This window comes from Parasteatoda tepidariorum, chromosome 12, assembly GCF_982258835.1.
Source record: "Parasteatoda tepidariorum strain Cologne lab strain chromosome 12, Ptep-v5.0, whole genome shotgun sequence".
NCBI classification, from domain to species: domain Eukaryota; kingdom Metazoa; phylum Arthropoda; class Arachnida; order Araneae; family Theridiidae; genus Parasteatoda; species Parasteatoda tepidariorum.
Window position 1 is genome coordinate 50,726,929 of NC_141766.1, and position 22,857 is coordinate 50,749,785.

The 22,857-nt window shown below is 27.8% G+C and overlaps 1 protein-coding gene and 1 long non-coding RNA gene across 7 annotated transcripts in view; one reads left to right on the top strand and one right to left on the bottom strand.

Moving 5' to 3' along the window:
• Window positions 1-22,857, bottom strand: part of LOC107454859 (cytotoxic granule associated RNA binding protein TIA1-like) — a 1,051,915-nt gene that overhangs the window by 331,378 nt on the left and 697,680 nt on the right. The window contains exon 1 of one of the 6 annotated variants that reach the window (XM_016075333.4): window positions 6,454-6,714. The exons of the other annotated variants lie outside the window; for them this stretch is intronic. Coding sequence (XP_015930819.1) covers window positions 6,454-6,523 — 70 coding nt within the window. The 5' untranslated portion in view covers window positions 6,524-6,714. Of the gene's footprint in view, window positions 1-6,453; window positions 6,715-22,857 lie in introns of those variants that run through there. 6 annotated transcript variants of the gene reach the window in all.
• Window positions 6,722-22,857, top strand: part of LOC107457337 (uncharacterized) — a 43,399-nt gene continuing 27,263 nt past the window's right edge. The window contains exon 1 of the long non-coding RNA XR_001585822.4: window positions 6,722-6,855. This is a non-coding gene — a long non-coding RNA (uncharacterized LOC107457337). The remainder of the gene's footprint in view (window positions 6,856-22,857) is intronic.

The following is a 22,857-nucleotide window of genomic DNA, read 5'->3' on the forward strand; positions in this document are numbered from 1 at the left end:
CTTCTAGAAGTCCCCTTTCCCAAACTGTTTTTCGTGCTGTGCTAATATTGTACTACTTTCTAGTCATAGATATGCAATTGCTTTATGACTTACGATTGTTTTTCAGTATTAAGTTACATCAAACTTAGTGAAGGTTTACTCTAAGAAACAAATATGTGAATTAGCACTTAGCTGAGGGTATGGTGCTTTCAACAGATATAACCGTTAGAAAGTTGAAAATGGATACTAAATCCGTGACTTCATATTTTGGTATATCTTTTGCAAATGATTTACGAGGCTTTTGGCAAATTTAAATTTTTTAATTTTACCTTGATTTTAGAATTTTAGCTTGAAAGTTGTAACGTCTAAATATATTTCTTTCAACTTAGAAATGATTATTAGTATTTTTTTATGAAATAAGGAAGTCCCAACACCATTTTCACTCCTTCAACATTTTTCTCTTGCTCTAAATTTTTCTAAATTGTAGAAAACCTGGTTTACTCATTTTGAAAGAGTTATTGGTACATGTAATTTATATTTTTTAAAATTTTTTCTCTTCTCTCTTCGTTTATGAACAGTGCTTATTTACATTGTTTATCAACAAAGCGAGTCAATAAAGAAAGACATATTAATGAGCCAAGTAATATAATTACAAGATAGTATTTTGAATAATCCTCAGTTTAGTCTCGGCAGATTCCTCTTCATAGAAAACTACCAATACAAGGATATTTTTTTCAATGCTGTTTCTGAGAGATATTTAAATTGTCTATTTAAAAAGAAATGTTAAAATATGTTAGTTAAATTTGCATCAGAAGCTAACCCTAAGTATCTAAGCCTAGACTGCCAGATTACAAAACAGTTAAACTAATTATTGTATATTATAAATCCGTTTCTAAAACTTAAAATTTCTGCAATCTTAATAAAGACAGGTTAATTTTTGTAAAACCTTGACATATTTAAATTAAGAGCTATTTCATTTTGTATTATTGTGTGTAACTCACTGTTAATTGTACTTTTAAAATGATGTTAATAACATAATCTATATATGTATGTAGTTTCGTTAGCTAAATAATCCTGGATACATTTGTCACTTCTTCGGTTGCTAACTGCGGCCAACAGAGAGTTATTAGGCCACGAATAATGTTATTTCAACCCTTTTTACAACTTGAAATGCAGTAAAAAATTTCATTACAATACGTTATTGTTGAAATAATTCATGCGTGTTTCAAAAAAAAAAGTTATCTTGATATATTCTCAAGTAATGCAAATATCTCTGAATTTGACTATTAACTTTAAGCTTTGACTCTAATAACTGAACAAAATGTTTTCAATGGAAAACATGGAAAATATATGCTTAGTTATTATTGCGGATGAAAGGAAATGCATTTTAAAACATCTGTGCACGAGAATTTTGCCCGACTGCGAATTTTAAGGAACAGGGTTCGAGCAAGGAGAATGGCGAGTCAGAAATCACAAATTCTAAAAACCACTGGAAAAGGGAGAAAGAATAAATTGATTCGGAAGGGAAGTTTTTAAATTCTGAGAAAAAAGATGTTTTCTTTCTTTTCTGGATACATTTTTTCTTGTTTAATAAAAGCTCTTTGTAAGTTCAAAGCTGAGTTTTCATTAAGCTTGCTTAGAATTTTCTACAACGCACTCAACTATTCCAGAAAGACATTAAGAGCAAAATAATCCGCCTTTGAAGAAATAACTAACTGCAAGGCATCTTAATATCTTTTGTTAGCTGCCGATTAATCTGAAATAATTTTCAGAAGTAATTTCGAGTATAATATTGATATGCTCTAGTGTCTGTGTTCTTTTATTTACTATGTGGTGGATGATGAGTTTCGAAGGTATAAAACAAGAATCTGGGTTATTTCTCGTTTTGAAAACACACCCCGCAACTGATATTTTAATTGCCATTAAAGAAAAATGTTCTTAGTTTATCTTTTCAAATGTGATGCGCGCGTGGCTGGAAGATAATAATTAACTTTGAAATATTTTTATAACAATTTTCTTCTTATACGCGACTTCTTTTCCGCACTACAGCGTTCCGCACTTCTTCTTTCCCGCACTGCAGTCTGCATTATTATGTATCATTGTGATCTTCTGCCAGTGTATTTCTATGCAATTTTGAATGTCAGTTATTTTTAGGACACCATATATTATCAAATCAAGTGTTCAGTGACATTCAAGTAAATTTCACTGTTCAAAATAGATCAGAAAATCAATTACTTTTGTTTCTTCATAACACTAAATTTGGTATTCAGCATCGGAGTTCAACATAAACTCCTATCGCTCCGAAAACCAAGTATGCATGTTTACAGTGAACAACATAATTCTGCCAAAATTGACAATTCTTATGAACAATTTAAACAAAGTTTTATGCTCTAATATAAACGTCTTTCGAGGCCATCTCATTAGTGCAAGCTCTTACTACTAGAAAGTCTGAAACATTCAATATGAAAGTATTTTAGGATAATATTGTCAAAAAATTGGCCTTTTCTTGAAAGCAAAATATGTTAAATTCGAAACAAACAAAAAGATCCTGGACTTTAAAAATTAATTTTTGAAAAACAAGAAGATGATACTAACTAGGTTTAGTATTCGATGGCAACTGAAATACAAGAACTGAAGAGAAGAAAATTGCTTAAAAGTTTTAATTTAACTTTTATATGATAGATTTGCAATAAAAAAATGTGTGATGAAGAAGTTAAACTATTCATTTTAAACAATTGTTATTGAGTGGGTTTGCGTATCATTTGATTATGTTTCTTAGAAAAATAACTAATATCTAAAAGAGCGATACAACTGAGGAATGCATTAAAAATATTTTTACACTGGAAAAAGAATGAAGACATCTTATGTAAAGCAAGTGATCTGCTTCATTAAGTATCATAATTTTTTTCCAACTTGACTAAAAAATTTTGAGAAATTCTACGAAATAAAAAAGAAACATAATAAGCGGTATTTAACAGTATCACATTTCAACAGCTCTCATAATATTTTATAAAAATTCAGTTCTAAAAAAAATGTTTTTCAGTAGTCTTGTTTTTAATAAAAATGAGATGATATCTCACTGTTTTTTGTTCTTAAGTAATTATAAGTTGCATATAAAGATAAGAGTTTTAAAAAATATCCATATTTTGCTATATTCTAAATGGGAAGTTTCATTGTCTGAAAAGGGGATGTGCTCGTTGATATTTCCATTGCATGCAACTTAAGTATTTCTTTTTGTCTTAAAAAAGTCTCCACTTTTTTTTTTAAATTTCTGCACTGCTGAAATTTTTATTCTAAAATCACGGTAAAATATCCGTCAACAGTCTGTCCATCCAGTTAACCGTAAAGCTCACGGTAAAGAGCCTTATGCTTTTCAAACCGTTTACAACCAGTACTGTTATACAATTATGAATACAAAATAACAAGTTTTTTAAAACCATTTACAAGTAGCATGGTTTCAAAACAGTAAAAAGGGAAATTTAACTGGACATTGGAGCTACGCTTTTTACATAAATTGGGGAATGTAGGACACTGAAAACTCTTCATGTGTTGAAGAGAAGGGAGGAAATATTCGGATGCCAACGCTGGGACTGGAACCCTCATTCTGTCGAACTTGAGACTGACAGATTAGCCCTTTCTGCTATAATATGAACCCAGATGCAAGGGACTAAGTGGCTTCATTAGGTGGGCTTAGTTGGTGCTATAAAATTCTGGTTGTTTAACCGTATAAGGGGAAAGCAGTTTTGAACGATTTTTCTCACAGTCAGAAGCTTGAATACCACCTAATTTATAGATATTCGACTGTTTTGTTTGAATATGGTAAAATAACAATTAAATTAATCAAATAACAATTAAATAAATTATTATATAACCACTTGTCCTGAGAAATTTCAAACAGAGCATATATTTCCCCATATAATCAGCAATGAAAGTGTCCATTTGTAATTTAGACAATGGTGCGTTTTGAAATTGGTTGGAAGTTGAGGACTTAGGGATTTTTTGTTGGAAAACTTTAATCGTTATATGTTCTAACAATATCAAAAGTAACGTTTATATTAATAGTTTTGTAACAAAAAGTCAATCTTATCACTTTGAGTTTGAAATAATTATACTTAATATCTTTAAACGTTTATTTCAATCACGTGCTCTGTTTTGATGAAATGCTTCTTCAAATACCAATTAATAAGAATACAATCTGGGATAGATTCAATTTGATTAGGGTTAGCATGATGTATGAGCGCATTGATCATCTGCATGTATATTTTTAGATTTTAAGACTTGATTGACCAAGCTTAATTTTTATTATTAATATTAAACATTAAAGGACTTAATAAATATGCATGAACCCCTATTCCTTTTTTTAAAAAAAAAATTTAAAAAATTTCAAGCACTTTTTTCTTTTCCCTTTATCTGAATATTCATGCATGACGCGGCGTATGCAGAGTTGAACATATAATTAAATATGCACCTCACCTCATCTATAATTTTGTGTTAAGCGTAACACTGTTAAATATCTGCATACTTTATTTATACATTAATTTATTAACATAAAATTATACATAATAAAACTTTGAATGACATATATATGACAATTATGAATTTTCAAATCACATGACTCCAAAATATAGAATTTTTTTTTACATGGAAGCAAATAATTGCTGAGGTTTATTATACCAAATAACTATGATCAGGTTGAGGTTTAATAAACCAATGTTGAGGTTTATTAAACCAAATAACTATTCTTAGTCAACAAAACTCTTGTCAAGCTAGTCAGAAGCTTGGGCGATGACACAACTGGAGGAAAATTGCCTCACACTATTTGAGAGAAAGATTTTGCGGAGTACTTGAAAACAATAAATGGGGAAGGAGATTTAACTTTAAGCTACGCAAGATTTATAAACAACCCGATATTATTAAATACAAAAAAATAAATATAATGAATTGGATGGCCCACGTGACTCGGATGAGAGATTGCAATATAATAAAAAAGATGCTGCTTTTTAAGCCCACTGGAACAAGAAAGCGGGGAAGGCCGCGGTTGAGATGGGCTGACTCCGTGGAGTTTGATTTTCTTGCAATTAATGAAAAGAATTGGAGATCAAAGATAAATCGGAACTCAGTGTGGAGAAATCTTCAGAGGAAGGCATTAACCCATATTGGCCTGTCTGGAAAACTATGATGATGATAAACTATGATCAGGTTCAATAGAATGCTAGTTTACATCTTCACCAATTCTCACATCTATTAAATAAGCTAACAAGCTTTTTCTTTCATCAAAATTTTTGGCTGCATCAAAGCTTATCTAACATTAATTGATTGGTATGTTTGAATTTGTATATTGCTGTTTTACTGTTTGACTAAATGTTTAGTATTAATATCGTTCTCCGTAAATACATCACGTGGCTTATTTTAAAAGTTAGTTAGAGGTAAAGAGTTTTCTTTAAATATTTTAATTAAATCAGATTAGTTTTGTTTAAATATGTAAATTCCTTAAATATTTAATAAAACCTACTTTTATCGGGATATGCTTTATTTAAAACTGTGGAAAATATGAATATAATGGAGTTTTAGAATTGGTAGATAAAACTAGCTTTAAAAAATATACATATAATTATAATAATAACTCTAACAGAAACTAAAACGCGCTGATAGTATTAAAAACATATAAGCTGGTATATCATTCCTTACGTTAATTGTTAATCTAAAACTCTTTAATTATTTGCTGTGATTAATTATAGCTATTAATTTATTGAAAGGAAACCCTTTGGAAACTGAAAATTATGCTAACAATTAGAGGAAGTAACCTTTAATTGTTCAGTTGTTGGGCATTAACTCATAATTAAATAAATATATAAAGACTAGTCTTCTTGATAGCAGCGTTTTGACATTCCTAGACTAGGAAAAGAACATTCTTCACCTTCCTCACTCTGTTATTTATTTCAGAATTAAATGATTCCCGTTTTTCTAATTTTAAACACACTATTTATCACTGTCTTTAATTCAAATCATTTTGCAGGAAATTGTTTTGGTCTGTTTTAAATGTAAAACAGTATGCAACCGTATTTCCGAAAGAATTCCTTGAAACAACCCAATGGAGCTTATTTTAACTGTACATTTCTAGAATGTATTTTTTAAAGCCTAAGTTGTTCAATATTTTAGATAAAGAGCATCTTAGAGATTGCATATTGAGAAAAATTTAAAGAGAAGGGTATAAGTTGAAAATATCGATGGTAAATAAGGATATTTATTGTTGTCTTCCTACAAAACTTGGTATCAACACGCTTAATTCATAAAAATTTAATCATGTTACTTAAAAAAAAATGTTCTTTTCTTCAAACCAATTTGTTTACGACTTTAAAATAGAAAATATGCCGCAAATTAAACATTTATTTAAAAAACCGAGCTTTGAAAAGTTATTTTTTCTTCTTTTAAATTCAAAACCTAGGATTAAAATAGAATATGCCATAGGCTTACCTGCTATTTTTTTAGTTTCAATTCTAGTTTCAGTTTTGCAGGGGGGTGGCATGACCATTGCAGAGGTCATTTCTCGTGGGGGCACGGGACGTCCGTACTGCAAGAGCACGTGATCCCAGAGAATCGGCGGGCCTGCCACGTTTATTTCGTTGGCTTTCACTCCAACATGCGAGGATACAAGAGTAGCCAGCTTTTCTAGTTCTGCTCTTTCGACTCACTGATGGGCTTCAATTCTGCTTCTATCGACTGCGACTCTCTCCTCTTCTGATTGGATAAAAATCCTCCATTCGCCGACCACGACGCGCGCTGCCCAGAACACGTGCTCTCTCATCAAGACACATATTTTCTATCGAGCACGTGGTTTCTCATAGTTCGCTTCTATCAGATTATTGTTTGCGACAGGTACGTTTATTTTTTCAGTTACAAAATTATATTACTGAAATATATATATATATATATATATAGTAGAGTCCCGATTATCCGAGCCCCGGTTATCCGAGTTTCCGCTTTAACCGAGCTATAAAATATTTCAAGGATTTTTTTTGTTCTAGTTTATTTTTAAAAAAACCGCTGAAAAATAAATCTGAATTTTATCTTCCAGACACTCAGAAAAATAAAATCCAACAACTTGGTCTGATGAAATCATCGTTAATATCGTCAATAATGATAATGAATCTAGCGAAGATGATGAAGACAGTGATTATTAAAATCAACATATAAAAATCTCTCATACAGATGGACTAAAAGCTATCGAATGTACTATTAAATATATAGAACAACAAAAAGAGGCGACACCAGCCTTCCTGTTATCCTTAAAAAAGGCGAAACATTACTACAGAAAAGCGCCAAAGTTACGTAGAACGAAAAACGATTAAGGACTTTTTTTAAGTAAAAACTATTTAATTCTCGTAAAGTATGCTTTTTGAATGTTTTTAAGTAAACTTTTTAATTATAATATGAATTGTATGTGGTATACTCGTATACATTTTGTATTCCTTAAATATATTACATATATACCTTCTCTTTTTCTTTCCGTTTTTATACTCTTCGCTTTTACCGAGTTTTTCAGTTATCCGAGTTTGTTGCGGTCCCCATTAACTCGGATAATCGGGACTCTACTGATATATATATATATATATACATATTTCTGTAAATACTTTTCTTAATTTATTATTCAAAACAAAACGCTTTCTCTCACTTTTTATTTTGGTTCAAGTATGCATTAATTATAAGTAGGACATTTTTCCATTTGATCTTTGTAGGAATCGCGACCTATTTAATAAATCAATTACAATTAATAAGATTTCCCTTATTCCCTAAAACGAGACATTTAACGGATTTTCCCAAACCTTTAAGGAACAGCACGACGATTTTGTCTCACTCTCTCTCTCTTCTCATCATCACATAATGCTTAAATAAAATAAATTTGCTCTTTTTAAAATCCTGTGCCTGTTTGTTCTGCTCTCATGACTGCCATCCTTATATATATTTAGTGACATCAATAGTAACAAGAGGCATAAAAATATAGGCATTTATTTAAAAAAAATAAACTACAGATTTTACAAAAAAAAAATCGAATCTAAATTAAAAATAGCACAAATGATTAAAAACCTGAACTTTGGATAAAACAGATTCTCTAAATATTTTTTGGCTTCTAAAATTATTTGATTCTCTAAGAATTTTGTGATTCGCTAAATTTTTTTGACCTATATATTATTTTTCCATGTCCTTTCAATTTATAAAATTGTAAGCATCCCATTTAAACTTCATAGCCTATTTAATCTTAATGATATAATAGATGAAGAAAAATGGAAATATATTGTTTAAATAAATATAAACAACAATTATATTCTGTTTGATAATTATCGTTTTCAACAAGTTATTTGAGTCCATATGGGCAATTATTTCAGCATTATAGTTTAAATATCTTTTTTTTTTAATCCAAGAATGTTTCTTTCTCTATTCGTTAAGACCTTTGATAATTTTAATCTACCTTTAAAATTGTTCTTTTTCAGGTTTATTGATGATATTTTAGTTATGATATTTTATTTTTCCATGTCAATTAATGCTTAATAAAGCAAGCATTTCACATTTTAAGCTACATTTCTAGATTTTAAATATAATTTAAGTGAAGATAGACAAAATTTCTTGAAACTTTTTGACAGATATTTTATTTTTCCATGTCAATTAATGCTTAATAAAGCAAGCATTTCACATTTTAAGCTACATTTCTAGATTTTAAATATAATTTAAGTGAAGATAGACAAAATTTCTTGAAACTTTTTGACAAAAGGCATGAAAGCGATTTTCCGATAAAAAGTGTAGTGATTTTTAAATGCATTTGAGCCAATAAATTGTTATGCAATATAATAACTATTCTTAGATTTTACAGGAAATATTCTAATAATAAGGAATTTGGATAAGTGATTGATGAAATTAAAACATATTTAAATATCAGCAATTTTCCTTCTTCATTTTTTCAATTTTATTTTGACGAAATTATTAATAATTTAGGACATAAATTTAGTTAATTTTTTAATGATAATATTAAATCTGATTTTATTTTAAGGTAAAAAAAATCCTATTATAAAAAACTATTTTGAAAGTCACTGGTCGGACTAGTTTGAACTTTTTATTACCGAATTAAACAGAATTTTATTTTTGTAACTTAAATTAAAATTTATTTTTCCAGTGCTTCCTGTTTTTCATCTTTATTCATTAAATGTATGAATAGGCAGACACCATCGATCACTGCATGTAGGATGACACCGATGTAATTTTTGTAGAATTTATTGCTATGAAAGATTGTATGATAGATTGATTCGGTTAAAAATGGTTAAATTTGATAAAACTATTCGTGATGCTTTTAATTTTGGTTGATGATTTAATCAGATAACAGCAAATTAATTTTAGCTTTTTTTTCATAAATAGCAGAATTCAACTGCATTTTGTAATTGTGCTAACGTTTTTACGTTCCTTTTTCTTTTCATTCTTTTCAAATCTTCATTGTTTTTAAAAATTGATTTCTGTTTATGTTTTTCAAGTGTATGGTTTTGAAATAACTCGTAGAGGATTACATCCTGACTAAAACCTCTACTTTTTCAGTTTTCAGTTTTTTTTAAATTTTTGTTTATTTAAAAAAAATTTTTTTCGTTTTTTTATGACTCCACGCAGATGAAATCCCAACAATGTTTAAAAGCAGTTATCTTAAATTAATCAATGTGCAATTTTTCAGAAACTTAAAAGCTGTAATAAAGTTTGAATAAAACTCAAGCAAAGAATATAAAAAAAAAATTTTTTTACTTAAAATAAATTTATTTTTTCCCATACAATAATTGTAATGAGTCCGTCAATGCTTTGTTAGAGTCATGTTTGTATTTATCTAAATTTTAATTTTTGTTGAGATTAGCATACAGTATATGGCTACATTTGTAGATTTTATAGTTTATATTTTCTTTTAAACATATCAATTTCCTAATAAACATCATAGGCTCATAGGTAATGTAAATGATTCAGCCTAGTTGGAAAGAAACTATAAGATTTAAAAAGGCAAACTATAATGGTTCTATTTAAATTTTTTTTTAAAATATTACATTATCTTTATATGTATTTTGAATAATTTTGAATAAGATTTTATTACGTTTTAAATTAAACTTAATTTATAATATTTTCATATTTTGCCTTAAATTCTCTACCTATAATCTTTGTAATCTTTGCTGATTCATTGAATTCAGAAAATATTCAGTTTTATCTATCCTAACAATTTAATATTTAAAAAAAATTTGCATTTATAATATAGTAATCTCTCTGTATATATATATATATATATATATATATATATTATATTATATATATATATATATATATATATATATATATATATATATATATATATATATTATATTATATATATATATATATATATATATATATATATATATATATATATATATATATATATATATATATATATATATATATATATATATAACGAAATAAAATAAAATTATATAAAATATAATTAATAATTATTCAGTTTTAAAATTACTATATTTAAGGAAATTTTCAAAATAACATGACTTTAATTTTACATAAAAAATAAATTAATACCATCCTCTCTCTTTGTTATTCAAATTATAATAAAATCTTTAAGAATACACAAAAATATGGGCCGTCTCCTTTGCTCTATTACGATAATTCCATTTAAAATAATAAAATTATGCAAGCATAAATCAAAGTTTTTAGGATAATCCTTACTTTTGAAGATTAACTGTTCTCTTAAAAAATGAAGTCAGTGAGTCAAAATTAAGCTTTTCCGGATATGAACTTAAACAATAACTGAAGCAAACTATTTTCTTAAAGCTGTCATCCACTCAAGTGCACAAACAATATCTTTAGAAAGAAAAACTTAGTCTTCTTTAACGTCAGCGGCAATTTTATATGCTAAAGTTTAATCCTGAGGTTTTTCTACGTAAAAGGTGTTAAACTTTTGGAATTCTACTTAATTACACCATGTCAATCAATTGCCTTCTTTTAAAAAGACTTTTATTTATATAACACGATTTAGTTTATTGAATACTTGTCACTATCTTGAAATAGTGTTTTCTATAGTTTTAATTTATGTTACTATTTTCATTACTGAAAATATTTTAGAATTAGATAAATTTGTGTCGTTAAAGAAATAGAATAAAAACTTGAGAAATGCATTAAGAGTAATTGTATAATTTTAATGTTTATAAAGGGAATAAACATTTTTCACTCATAAGTAATCAAACTTTTTATTTTTTTACTTTAAAATGCACAAGGTTCATCTAAATAATGCCTTTAATAAATCTATGTACTGTAGATTAGTAAGAATAAAATATTTTAAATTTGATTATCATTTGGGACCATCATTTTGGTATATGAAATCATTAATTACTGTTTATAAGAAATATTTCTAGTTAATAATAAGCATTATTGTGAAAAATTGTGTTTTAGAGTTAGCAACGAATATTTTCATCCCTTAGGAAAACTGTTTGATCAAATTGTCTCTTGGTATGCAAAAGCACAGAAAATGACACTTTTTTTAAAAAAACAAAAACAATTATAGAGGCATATTTTTCGTAATAGAAAAACTGAATTCAAAAGTCAAATGAGATTGCTATAGTCTATGAGTACATGATCTATAGCAGTGTTTCCCAACCTTTTTTGTACCATGCCTCACCTAAGCCTTTCTAAAATTCTTATGCCCACCTATGTAACATATACATAATTTTTAATATTAAAAAAATCGAATTGCTAACTTAAGAAACTTAGAAAATTGTTAGCGAAGCAAAGTAAGTAAATTTTCAGAACATATAATGAAGAACTAAAATTCAAATTCGAAATAATTTTAATAAATATTTATCTATAATAATTTAATATTTTAATTAAGTGAGAATCTTGCCCTTGATGCTTGCTGCACATAGATTTTATCTTAGGTTCCAATTTGGTTAGCCTCAGTCTCAAGTCTCCCCGTTGTGTTATATCTAGACGATTTTTTTTTTACCAATAAAATCATTTACAGCACTAAATCTACATTCAGCTAAATATGAAGATGGAATCGGTAACAATAGTTTTCTTGCACATTTGATTGAATTTGGGTATTTGTTTTCTGTTTCCTCACGAAGCCATGCTATCACTCCTTTCATATTAAATAAGGTTTTAACTGGCTCATCATTTTGCATTTCTGCAAGTTCTTCTTGATATATTTGATATATCAGACAAATCCACTAACATGGACTGCAACATCCATGTTGGAAAATAAATTTGTTTTAAATCAGAATATCTTTCTTTTAAATCAGCCGATAGAATTTTCAGATGATAGACAATAACAAGTAAAGGGGTATCATTTACTTCACATTTTTGGAGCCAATGAAACTGTTCAAAGTTTTTGTTGTTAATATATTTCTGACATAACTCAATAAGGGTAATGAAGCCATATATCTTCGCTTTTGCATCAACAAGGTTTTATTTGTTCCTTGAAGATTCTTATTTAATATATTCAGTTTTTCAAAGATATTGACTAAATAACTCACAAATGCTTTACCATCGACTGTAAACAGATACTTCATTTCAGGTTTGTCACTTAAAAAATCCCTCAGTCACATAATATTTATTGACCGCAATTATTTAAGAATTTGCTTTTTTCTTTCGATTCTGTCACCGAAATCTCGCATTGCATTTAAATGGCCCAGAGCAAAAGGTTTAAACTCATGTCGAGTCCATTTTAGAATTGCCCCCCTTTGCAATTAAATTGCCCCCCGGTGGGGCGTGGGCCCCACGTTGGGAAACACTGATCTATAGACTATGAGTACATTACCTATAGTCTATGAGTACCTGATCTATGGACTATGAGCACATTAGCTATAGTCTAAGAGTACATAAGCTATAGTCTATGAGTACTAGCATTAGAAACAGGAAATTTCTGATATGAAAAGCTAATTTGTATTACAAATTAGGGGAGTAAATGAATGTCTTTAATTCTATTAGAGCTTCTTTCGCTTCTAGTAAATAGGAAAACATTTATTTACATTTTGAAACACTGCAGACTTAGCCAAGTATATAAATTTGAGAGCTTTGCAAACGGAAAAGAAAGAAATGAACGCCAATGCAACTGATTCTAATGTAAAACGAATCCCGTTTTCCCCCATCATCGACCGTTTTCGTTCCCCGCTATGCTTATCCCTTTTCGATAATTCTATGGCCATGAATTTGATTTGGAGGGAGGAGAATAAAAGATTATATTAACCGTCTGTGGCAAACGGTTAGTCTGCGAACACTAAAATACTTTAAAACATTACCACTAATACGTTGGTCTCTGACAACATTGTTTGCGGCATATGTATTTAAAGTGAAAATTGGACAGATTAAATATCATCCATGGACAGTGTTCTAGCTATCAGTTAATGGCAGGGTTGTACAAAACTTATGCACTAACTCATCAGAAAAGAATAGCGTCACACATTTTTTTAAAAATATATTTCAGAGAATTGTTTAGTAAACTTCTCTCGAATAATTTTTGCAGACGTTTTCGGTTTATTGGAAAAATAGCAACTGGTGAACTCAATTAAAGGGATTAAGATAATTTAAAAGTAAATTTTTCTTTTATAATTATTAGTTCAGTACAATTATTAGTATCAGGGTAATTGCATTGATAATTAAAACTTTTCATGTTAAAATGTCATTCAATCAAATATGGAATTATCTCAGAAGTTTAGTTAAGTTCTTTGCAAACTTTTTTTTTTGGAAAAAAATATTATGTTCATAAGATGTTCATAAGGAAAACATCATACCCTGATATTCTAAGGTAAAGATATGATTTAAAGAATGTATCAAATATATAAAGATCATCAAAGATAGATCAAATATGTAAAAAAAAAAAGAAAGAAAAAAAACGCTTTTCTGAAAAAAGGTACCTCCCCCCCCCCAAAAGAAACAAATCGTACATGACCGCTTATGTTGATTCCACTGAAATACCAACAGTTCCTGTATCTTACTACCCATGTATGGCATGTAGAAGCACTAAAACAGAAGAATATTTTTCTAAGGTGAAAAAGTCTTCCTCAAAAATATAGAAGGTATAGAAGAGCTATTTTATTTGTTTAATAGTATGATCCTATATATATATATATATATATATATATATATATATATATATATATATATATATATATATATATATATATATATATATATATATATATATATATATATGTATACATGTATATATATATATATATATATATATATATATATATATATATATATATATATATATATATATATATATATATGTATATATATATGTATATATGTATATATATATATATATATATATATATATATATATATATATATATATATATATATATATATATATATATATATATATATATATATATATATATATATATATATAAAGAAACTGATAATTATATCATTCCAAATCTATGCATACGTATACATACTATTTATGCATACAACTGAAATTGAATTAATTATTGAAAGAATAAACTAAAATTAAGAAAAACACATGCATAACTACACTCAATAAGAAGCATAATATTTATAAAACTTAACATTCGTTAAATATAATATTTTAGTCAAATCTTTCTAAATTAAGTGTAAATTATTAGATGATTTAAAAAAAAAAGAAATATCGTAGTTTAGAATAAAAAAAAAGAAAACAAAAATTGAATCAAAGTTTCGAATTAATTAATAATATAATTTTAAATTTTCTCGGCTTCTACATAATTAAAATAATTAGAACTTGAGATTTCACACTATGAAAAATGTAAATTAATATGGAAATAAGAATCTATGGCTCATAATTCAAACTTTTTTCGTACATTAATAAATTGAAAAGTAAAGATATATTAAATAATTCTGAAAAATTATTCCTTCCATTAAATTATTTTTTATGAAATTTTAGTAGTGTATGCATTTTTTTTAAATTGCGCAATTAGTTTCAAAGATATGACCAAAAACGCAAAAAGTGAAATTAACATCAATGTAACCAATCATTTACTTGTTATTCAGTCCACAATTTCCAGATTGCGGCTGTTCCTCATATTTTAAAGGTCAGAATATGCAAAACAAAATATATGTACATTCAGAAAAAGTTCGTTGTTGCGCCTATTTTAGTAACTTAATTATATCTTAGCTCTAATTAATTAGCATTTTGTGGTTTTCCATTGGAACCAATAAGTTTGATACTTGTTCGCGAAAATCCGATCATTAGAACGAAAGTTATTCCAAGTGAAACATTTATTTTTTCACAACCTACTTCTATCATTAAACGATTTAAAAATTTGGAAAAAAAAGAAAAAGAAACGATGGAAAATAAGTGACCGATTTTTTACTAAATTTAAGTCACCACTTTTTAAAAAAAAATTCCGCATGGCGAGTGGTTATTTTCAGGTCTATAAAGGTATAAGTTGGGAATATTTAATAGAGCATGCATATGACAAAAATATCAATATAATTTTGAATTTGTTGCTGTTAGCGTTTCCTCCTCTAGCGAAGTGTCCTATAATAGAACATCGAAGGTGTGGTTATAATTTCTATAAAATTGCAATACAGCATTCAAAATTTAATAATTTAAGTTTGTTCTTATTTTTCAAATCCTTTTCTTCAATACAGTACTAAATAATCTTACTAAAAAGAAGATCACTTCGAACATGCGTTGTTCCAATAATGAAAATTGAATTTAATTTTGCTCTGAAATGCCTTCAATAGTAAGAAACTCTTGTTAGAGAATATGTTAATGCTAGCTTTCTTCATTAGCATTTTTGTGGCGACAATCCAATTACCCTTTATTAATAATGTCTTACGCCGAAAGGCCGTAACAGTGTTTGATAACGTCACGCAAATTTAAAATTAATATCCTAAACTTGTGAAACTCTTATTGATCATTTTATACCCATGACGGTTTTCCAGAATGGGCCTATCTTTCATAATACGGATAAAAGTTCAGAAATCTTGATGATAATTCGACATTTTATTATTTTTTTACGTAATAGACGAATTGCATTTGAATGACGTTTATAATTTGAAATGCATATAATTCGTGTGTCAAAAGGATCTTCAAATATTTTTTAACAGTTTTTGTTTAACAGTTGGAGTAGTTTATAATGTCACATAGTGTATATGTTCCAGAAAAATTAGAATATATGTCATTATATGCATGCAAACTATAAAGTATACAAGTATACAGTATTGAAATGCATATAATTCGCGTGTCAAAAAGATCTTCAATTATTTTTTAACAGTTTTTGTTTAACAGTTGGAGTAGTTTATAATGTCACATAGTGTATATGTTCCAGAAAAAGTAAAATATATGTCATTATATGCATGCAAAGTATAAAGTATACAATGATTAAAGAATCCTCACATTGTTCAGGTTATTGCAAGAAATGCTAAATAAAAAATGGGCAATCTATGAAATATTATTATCTCAAATTTCAATGAGCATGGTTATGACTTCATTTTAATTGAAATTTCTCCGGGCAGTAGGTAGGCTTGCGTTTTATTTTGTCTTCTTTAATAAGAAAGGAATGTATATTCAAGAATCACTATTAATAACAACTGAATTAACTGGGATAATAACCGGACCGCCCATTGCTCTGTATATACTTGTAAAATTCCCTACATACCTCGATATTCCCTACACTGATACTTTAATGATAAATGGTCATTCTCTAGTACATTTTTTGCCCAGAATTCCTAATAATATTATTTTTCTTTCGTCATCAACTCAGTAATATATCATCGATTAAAAAAAGAAAAACGAAGAAAAAAGTAATGCACAGTTTCTTTCTCTGTTATGCTCGCCAAAAAAATATCACATATTGTCCAAAATGGATTTGGCATTTTGTACTGTTCTTAAGCATTGTATTCAATACCTAAATAAATATAAGTATAAAATAATTCTGTATCATATTACTAAAAGCAATAGGCATTTTATTAAACTTCGGTACTTCAAAAATTGCTGGTCTCATATTTCTATATTTGAATAGGGTAGTGCTGTAAGATGTAGATAAAAACGCTTGTAAATTAAATTCTAATGATTAATTTTTCTCACAGTTACTTATCCTCGCTTAAAAAATCTTACTGATTTAAATACAGATTTTTGAAAAAGGACTTGCAAATTGACCCAAATTCAGCAACTTATTTTTTTAGTTCATGGTAACTAAAACTACCATATTTAAATTAACACATTTATCATTATATGAAAGGCAACAGGCGTTTTTAAGAAACAAAGGATTCAATTGAGCTGTAAAAAAATGAATTAACTAGTAGAATAAGAAAATTTGTAGCATTTTAAGTTTCTAGGAATGGAAAGATGCAAGCAAACTTTTATATTCTTCATAAAATTTCAGACATTTCTTAAAACTATATTTTTGTTTCATAGTTAAATTATATTTTTAATTATTGTGCCAATCAAAATTCAGCATTATACTAATTTTTTTTATGTAAGCTTTGAGAGTTTCATGTCCTTTTAACTCTTTCACTACTCATGTTTTACATATTGATAGAATTAATTTCATTAAAAATGACTCATGTTGCTTAGTTGTTTTTTTTTTATTAGTGCCTCGTGGAATTCCTCTTTGTTCTTTCAATAGGTAAATAACTAACTGTTTGCTATCTTTCGTAATCATATCTATGAAGAAATTGAGAGAAATAAAATTAATAAGGAAGATTAAACGCAGTCAATTAAATTAAGATATTTTTCCATTGGATGTACAAATTAGTTTTGTCCGTTTTCTGGCGGTTATGAATGTTTCATAGTGACAGCTGATTTCGGTGGTTTCAGAGAGGTTAGACATCTGTCAGTATTATTCAGTTTATAACGCTTTGAATTTCATACAAAAACCCTGTTTTTTACTTTGTTGAACATGTCAAATTTTGTGGTAGCTAAGCACCATTTGCGGGAGGTTTTATGTTTCTGCTTTAATTGAAAGAAAAGTGCAGCTGAAGCGCATCGAATGCTTGTAGAAGATTATGGTTGCAATGCTTCGAATGAAAAATCATGTAAGGAATGGTTTTGACGTTTCAAGAATGGTGAATGATGAATGGTGAATAGTGTTGTACACTATGAGCTGCTATAAACTGGTGATTCCCATTACGGGCGATCGGTATGGGCTGCATTAAGAGGTAAAAGGGCCAGAATACGAGCAAAGACATGATCAAGTTATTCTTCTGGATGATAACGGTCGACCTCATGTCGCAAAAATCGTAAAACATTATTTGGGAACGCTCAAGGGGAATATTTTACTGCACCCGCTGTATTCGCCGGACATTGCTCCTTTTGATTACTGGTTGTTCCGACGGATGCAGCATGATTTGACAAGCCACCGGTTCACTTCCTTCCCAGAAATCGAAAATTGGCTCCTAACTTGGATTGCCTCAAAGGACGAGACATTTTTTCGAGAGGGAATTCGAAAATTGTCTGAGAAGTGGGACAAAGTAGTAGCCAGCGATGGACAATACTTTGATTAATCAGTTCATTCATTTTGTTCTGAAATAAATGCATTTTTGACCACAAACGAAAACGGACCGAACTAATTTGTACACCAAATAAAAAAGCAGAAAATACAAAACTTCGCAACATACAGTTACTTTTACGTAGTTGTTCATGGGGAAAAAAGCCGGTAAATATTCATAATGATGAAAAGGAAAAAACAAATTTCTCTAAATCAAAAAATTTTAATTGCCATTTTTAAATTTTTTTGAATGGGAATTTTAATGGACAAGCTACAGACAAATACAACTATGAATTCAAATATTAAGTGCAGTATCAAGAGACGTTTTGAAATTGAGCGAGAAATAGAGGATAGCCAAAGGGGAAGCCAATAAGTTAATTTTATATATATTGGCATAAAAATTATACACCAAAAAGGTCAGTATAGTTTAAAACGAAAAAGTAAAACATTTAATAATTAAAGAAATAAACATTGAAGAAATAAAACTAAGTAATTTTATTAAAAGTAAAACTTTTAATAAAAGATAAAAGGAAAACTTAACTTTATGACGAAATTCAATTGTTTAAAAGTTATTGAGAAATGAAAAGAAAAAGAATATTTACATTTGTTTTGAGTGAAAATGAATAAAAATTATTTAGTTGTATTATTCATTTAGAAGAAAGATTAAGAATGATTAAAATTGATTATAACTCTAGAAAATAAAGAAAAACAAAAAGCTAGTAAATAAGTAATGCACATAAAGGCATAAAACGTGTAATTTTGATAACTATAATTTGTACATCAGACACAATTATTTTGGCTTATAAAATTCCCACATTCTGAAAAGTAACACGATTTCTTATCTGCGTGTTTTATTTATATTTTAATACTGTTTTAATCCTCTCATTTAATTGTTATACTTTTAATAACACATATAAACAAATATTATTTTTAACCGTGAGGTAATGAAATTAAATTTATTTTTTGTATGGTAAAACAATTTAAGAATACAATTGAACTGTGTGGCTCAATTGTAAAACCAAGCATCATTTTATCTTTTGAAAAGGCATTGTTTTCTTTTTAAGTTCTAAATAAACTTTTCCATCAATTAAATACCGGAGACTATGCTGAATTCAATAAAATTTATGTTTTGTATGTGAAAAAAGTTTTGAGATTTTTTTCTTTTTTTTTTCCTTGTAACTTGGAAGTGGTATAATTTAGAGTTAATCAAATTAAGAAGATAACTAATCAAAAAAGAAGAAGAAAAAAAGTTATTTTAGTCTCGGATTTCGTTTTTTCTTTTAAATTTATTTATCAAACCGTACAGCAGTTATTGACGGGCACTACTTGATTTTTTCATAACAATATTTATTCTTCATCATTTCATATTTTAGTAACAGATTACACAGAGTGGATTAAATAAAAATGGCCGGCCCTGAGGAGTAGAAACGATTGGATGTGGATGCATATATGTAATCGTAATGCTGACCAGGGTTTCAAGAGATGAATGGGGGTCATTTTCACCATCTGGTATAAGCTGGTAAACGAACTATTTCCTTTCCTTTGCTGTATTACTTTATAACCTGAAACTCTGCTCTCCAAGAGACTTTTATCAACCCCACTCTGGATTATGCAATATAAATTTTGAGTCTTATAATTCGAGATTTTCAAGTCAGTTTTAAAATTAGTCGTCGTTTTCAGAAGTATGTTTTACTGAATCTATGATTTTATTTTTGTTAAATACAATTCTATCAAATTTTAACATTTTTGCCTATTTGCTACCTTAAAAACCTAGCACATACGATAAAATTAGCGAAATTTACATTTTGGTTTTGTTGTCCAAATAAAAAGGAAGTTCCTAGACAGTCCAAATAATAATAAAAAAAATTTAGTAGCCCACTCTTTTTACAATCCCTTATTTCATCTTATTGTGTTTTAAAACACACTATATTAAAGCTTCTTAAATCAAAGAATTCAGATTCTTATCTCATTTTGGCTTAGTTCTGTAGAAAATCGGCAATTCTTGAAGATGTTATGCTCTGCAACTGAGCGAAACAATTTACATAGTGCCGCAAAAATAAAATAAATAAATAAAGAAATAAAAAATAGCACAAAGTTATTGCTTCATAAAATAGAAGTTAACTAATTTCTTTTTATTTTATGTGTCTTTTTGCTTAAAATAAGATATAAAGTATTTCATAATACATCTCTTTTTGGCTTTCTTAAATTTTCAATCAAAAGATTTGCTATTTTAGAGTTGTTTAAGCAGGGAAAACGTAAGTGTAAAATCGTTCTCTGTACACAATGGTTGCACACAAATTCTCTAAAGCAATTATTTGCTTAAAGACTTGCTGAAAATTTCAGTAAGCGCTTGTGACTCTGCATTGTTGCAAAAGGAGAGCACTTTGAAAATAATCAAATTTATTTATCATTAAAAGTCTTTTCCTATTATTATTTGTTGTATTTCGCAAATTTATTTATTTTTAATATATTTATTTAGTTGTCTTTAAAATTGTTCATCCATTTCTTTTTTGCAGTAGCCTGCAAAGAATAAATTATAAGTTGGTTTTTTATTATCTTCAAATAATGCAATTTTGGAAAGTTCAAGAATCAATATAATTTGTATGTTAAATAAGTAATTAAAAAAAATTAAAAACATGAATAAATTTTAAAAATATTTAATACACCTTACTTAAGAATAAAAAAATTCCTTTGAATGAAACTTAAAAATAATGCGGTTTTTAGCTGTTATATATTCTTAGTAAAGAAGAACATCTAGTAATTAAATATACTGAGCATCATTGTTTACTAGGAAGTGTTTGGGTAAATTGTAGAAGTAGTTTTCACTTTACCTTTCTATTTTTTCATTTATTTATTTTTTTAACATTTTTTTCCTGACTTCGTATAATAATATAGGTTTGCAACCGAAGTTTCAAACAAATTGCTCTGTTTTTTTTCTTCTTCTAAAGGTGAATAAAAAATTACTGGGTAATTTTCTTGCTCATAATTTCCTTCTTTTCATTTTCTTTTAACCACAAGTTTCTTTAGCTTATTAAATACTGTTTTCTTCTTTTGGCTAGAAGGAATAGTTGAACTTTTTTTAGCCTTTTACATTTAGCTAAGATTGAAAAAAGGAATTTATTTTTATAAATGAAAAGGTAAATCGAGCAAGATAGCAATTAATAAGGATAACACTAAGAAGATATTTTAAGTTTTAATTTCGTTTATTTTAAAATTGAAAACTTAATTCCACTGTTATCCCTTAAATACTTCTATATGAGCATAATATATCAGAGCAGATTTTATATGCATAGTAGAGGCTTTTTCATGCTAATAAGAAAAACTTTGTTCTTAAAATGTTTTTTTTAATGCACTAATGAATCTCCCATGTTTGCTATGTCATGTTTGATTACCTTATTTTAGTTTTAAAAAAAAACCATTACTATTTTTAATATACGTGATAGTCATTTATATGATATTTTAACTAGGAACATTAAAAATTAATGTGAGTCAAACGAAAAATGAGTTACAAACTCTAATATATTAATGCAAATATAATGTTATTATAACGTATGCATGAAATATTCATATTAAGATTTTTATTAAAATATCTGATAAGGAATCTGATAAAGTGTAATGTCATTAGAAGGTTGGGTCATTTAAGACATCCAGATTGAGATTTGCGGTTCTGAAAAATTTAGGTATTTGCAAAATGTCATTGAAATTTTAATATGCAAATATTCAGTATTTTCTAATGTGTTCGTCATTATTTAGAGTTTATTTATCTGTTTATGATCTTACATGTATGTTTGATATTATTCTTAAAGCGCAGTCTACTACATGTTCGTTCTTAGGTTAATTAAAATATTACTCATGAGACTGAATTTGCTCAATTTTGTTGTAATGAGCTATCACAATGACTATTTACAATAAACCTTCACTTTTTCAGAATTATATTATATTACCTGAAATTGTACAGGTTGTGTTTGAGCAATGAGCCTAAAGTTATGTGGGCTCATAGCAGCAAGTATAAAAAATTTAGAAATTTGTGCAGTTTGAGTTCAGTAGTAGGTTATAAACCTACTTCTGTAACTACAACCTACTACCTCGTAGTAGGTTGTGTCAAAACCTACTACAAATATATCCTTATTTCAATCGAAAAATATGTAGAAGCTTCAAACACTTGGTCTAAGATAAATGCTCGCAGATTTCCAAACTATCTACTCGCTCGCAGATTTCCAAAGCATCTCAATTTAAAAAAAATTGAAACTTTAAAAAAAATTCCATGTTGCTTCATTAAAATTCTATATTTACCTATTTATTCATTTGTTCCTTCAACAAAAAAATTCTATCATCAGTACTATCGTTTCAAAAAAAATGTTTGTCTTTAATTGCTTTCGCTTTAATTCAGTTATTC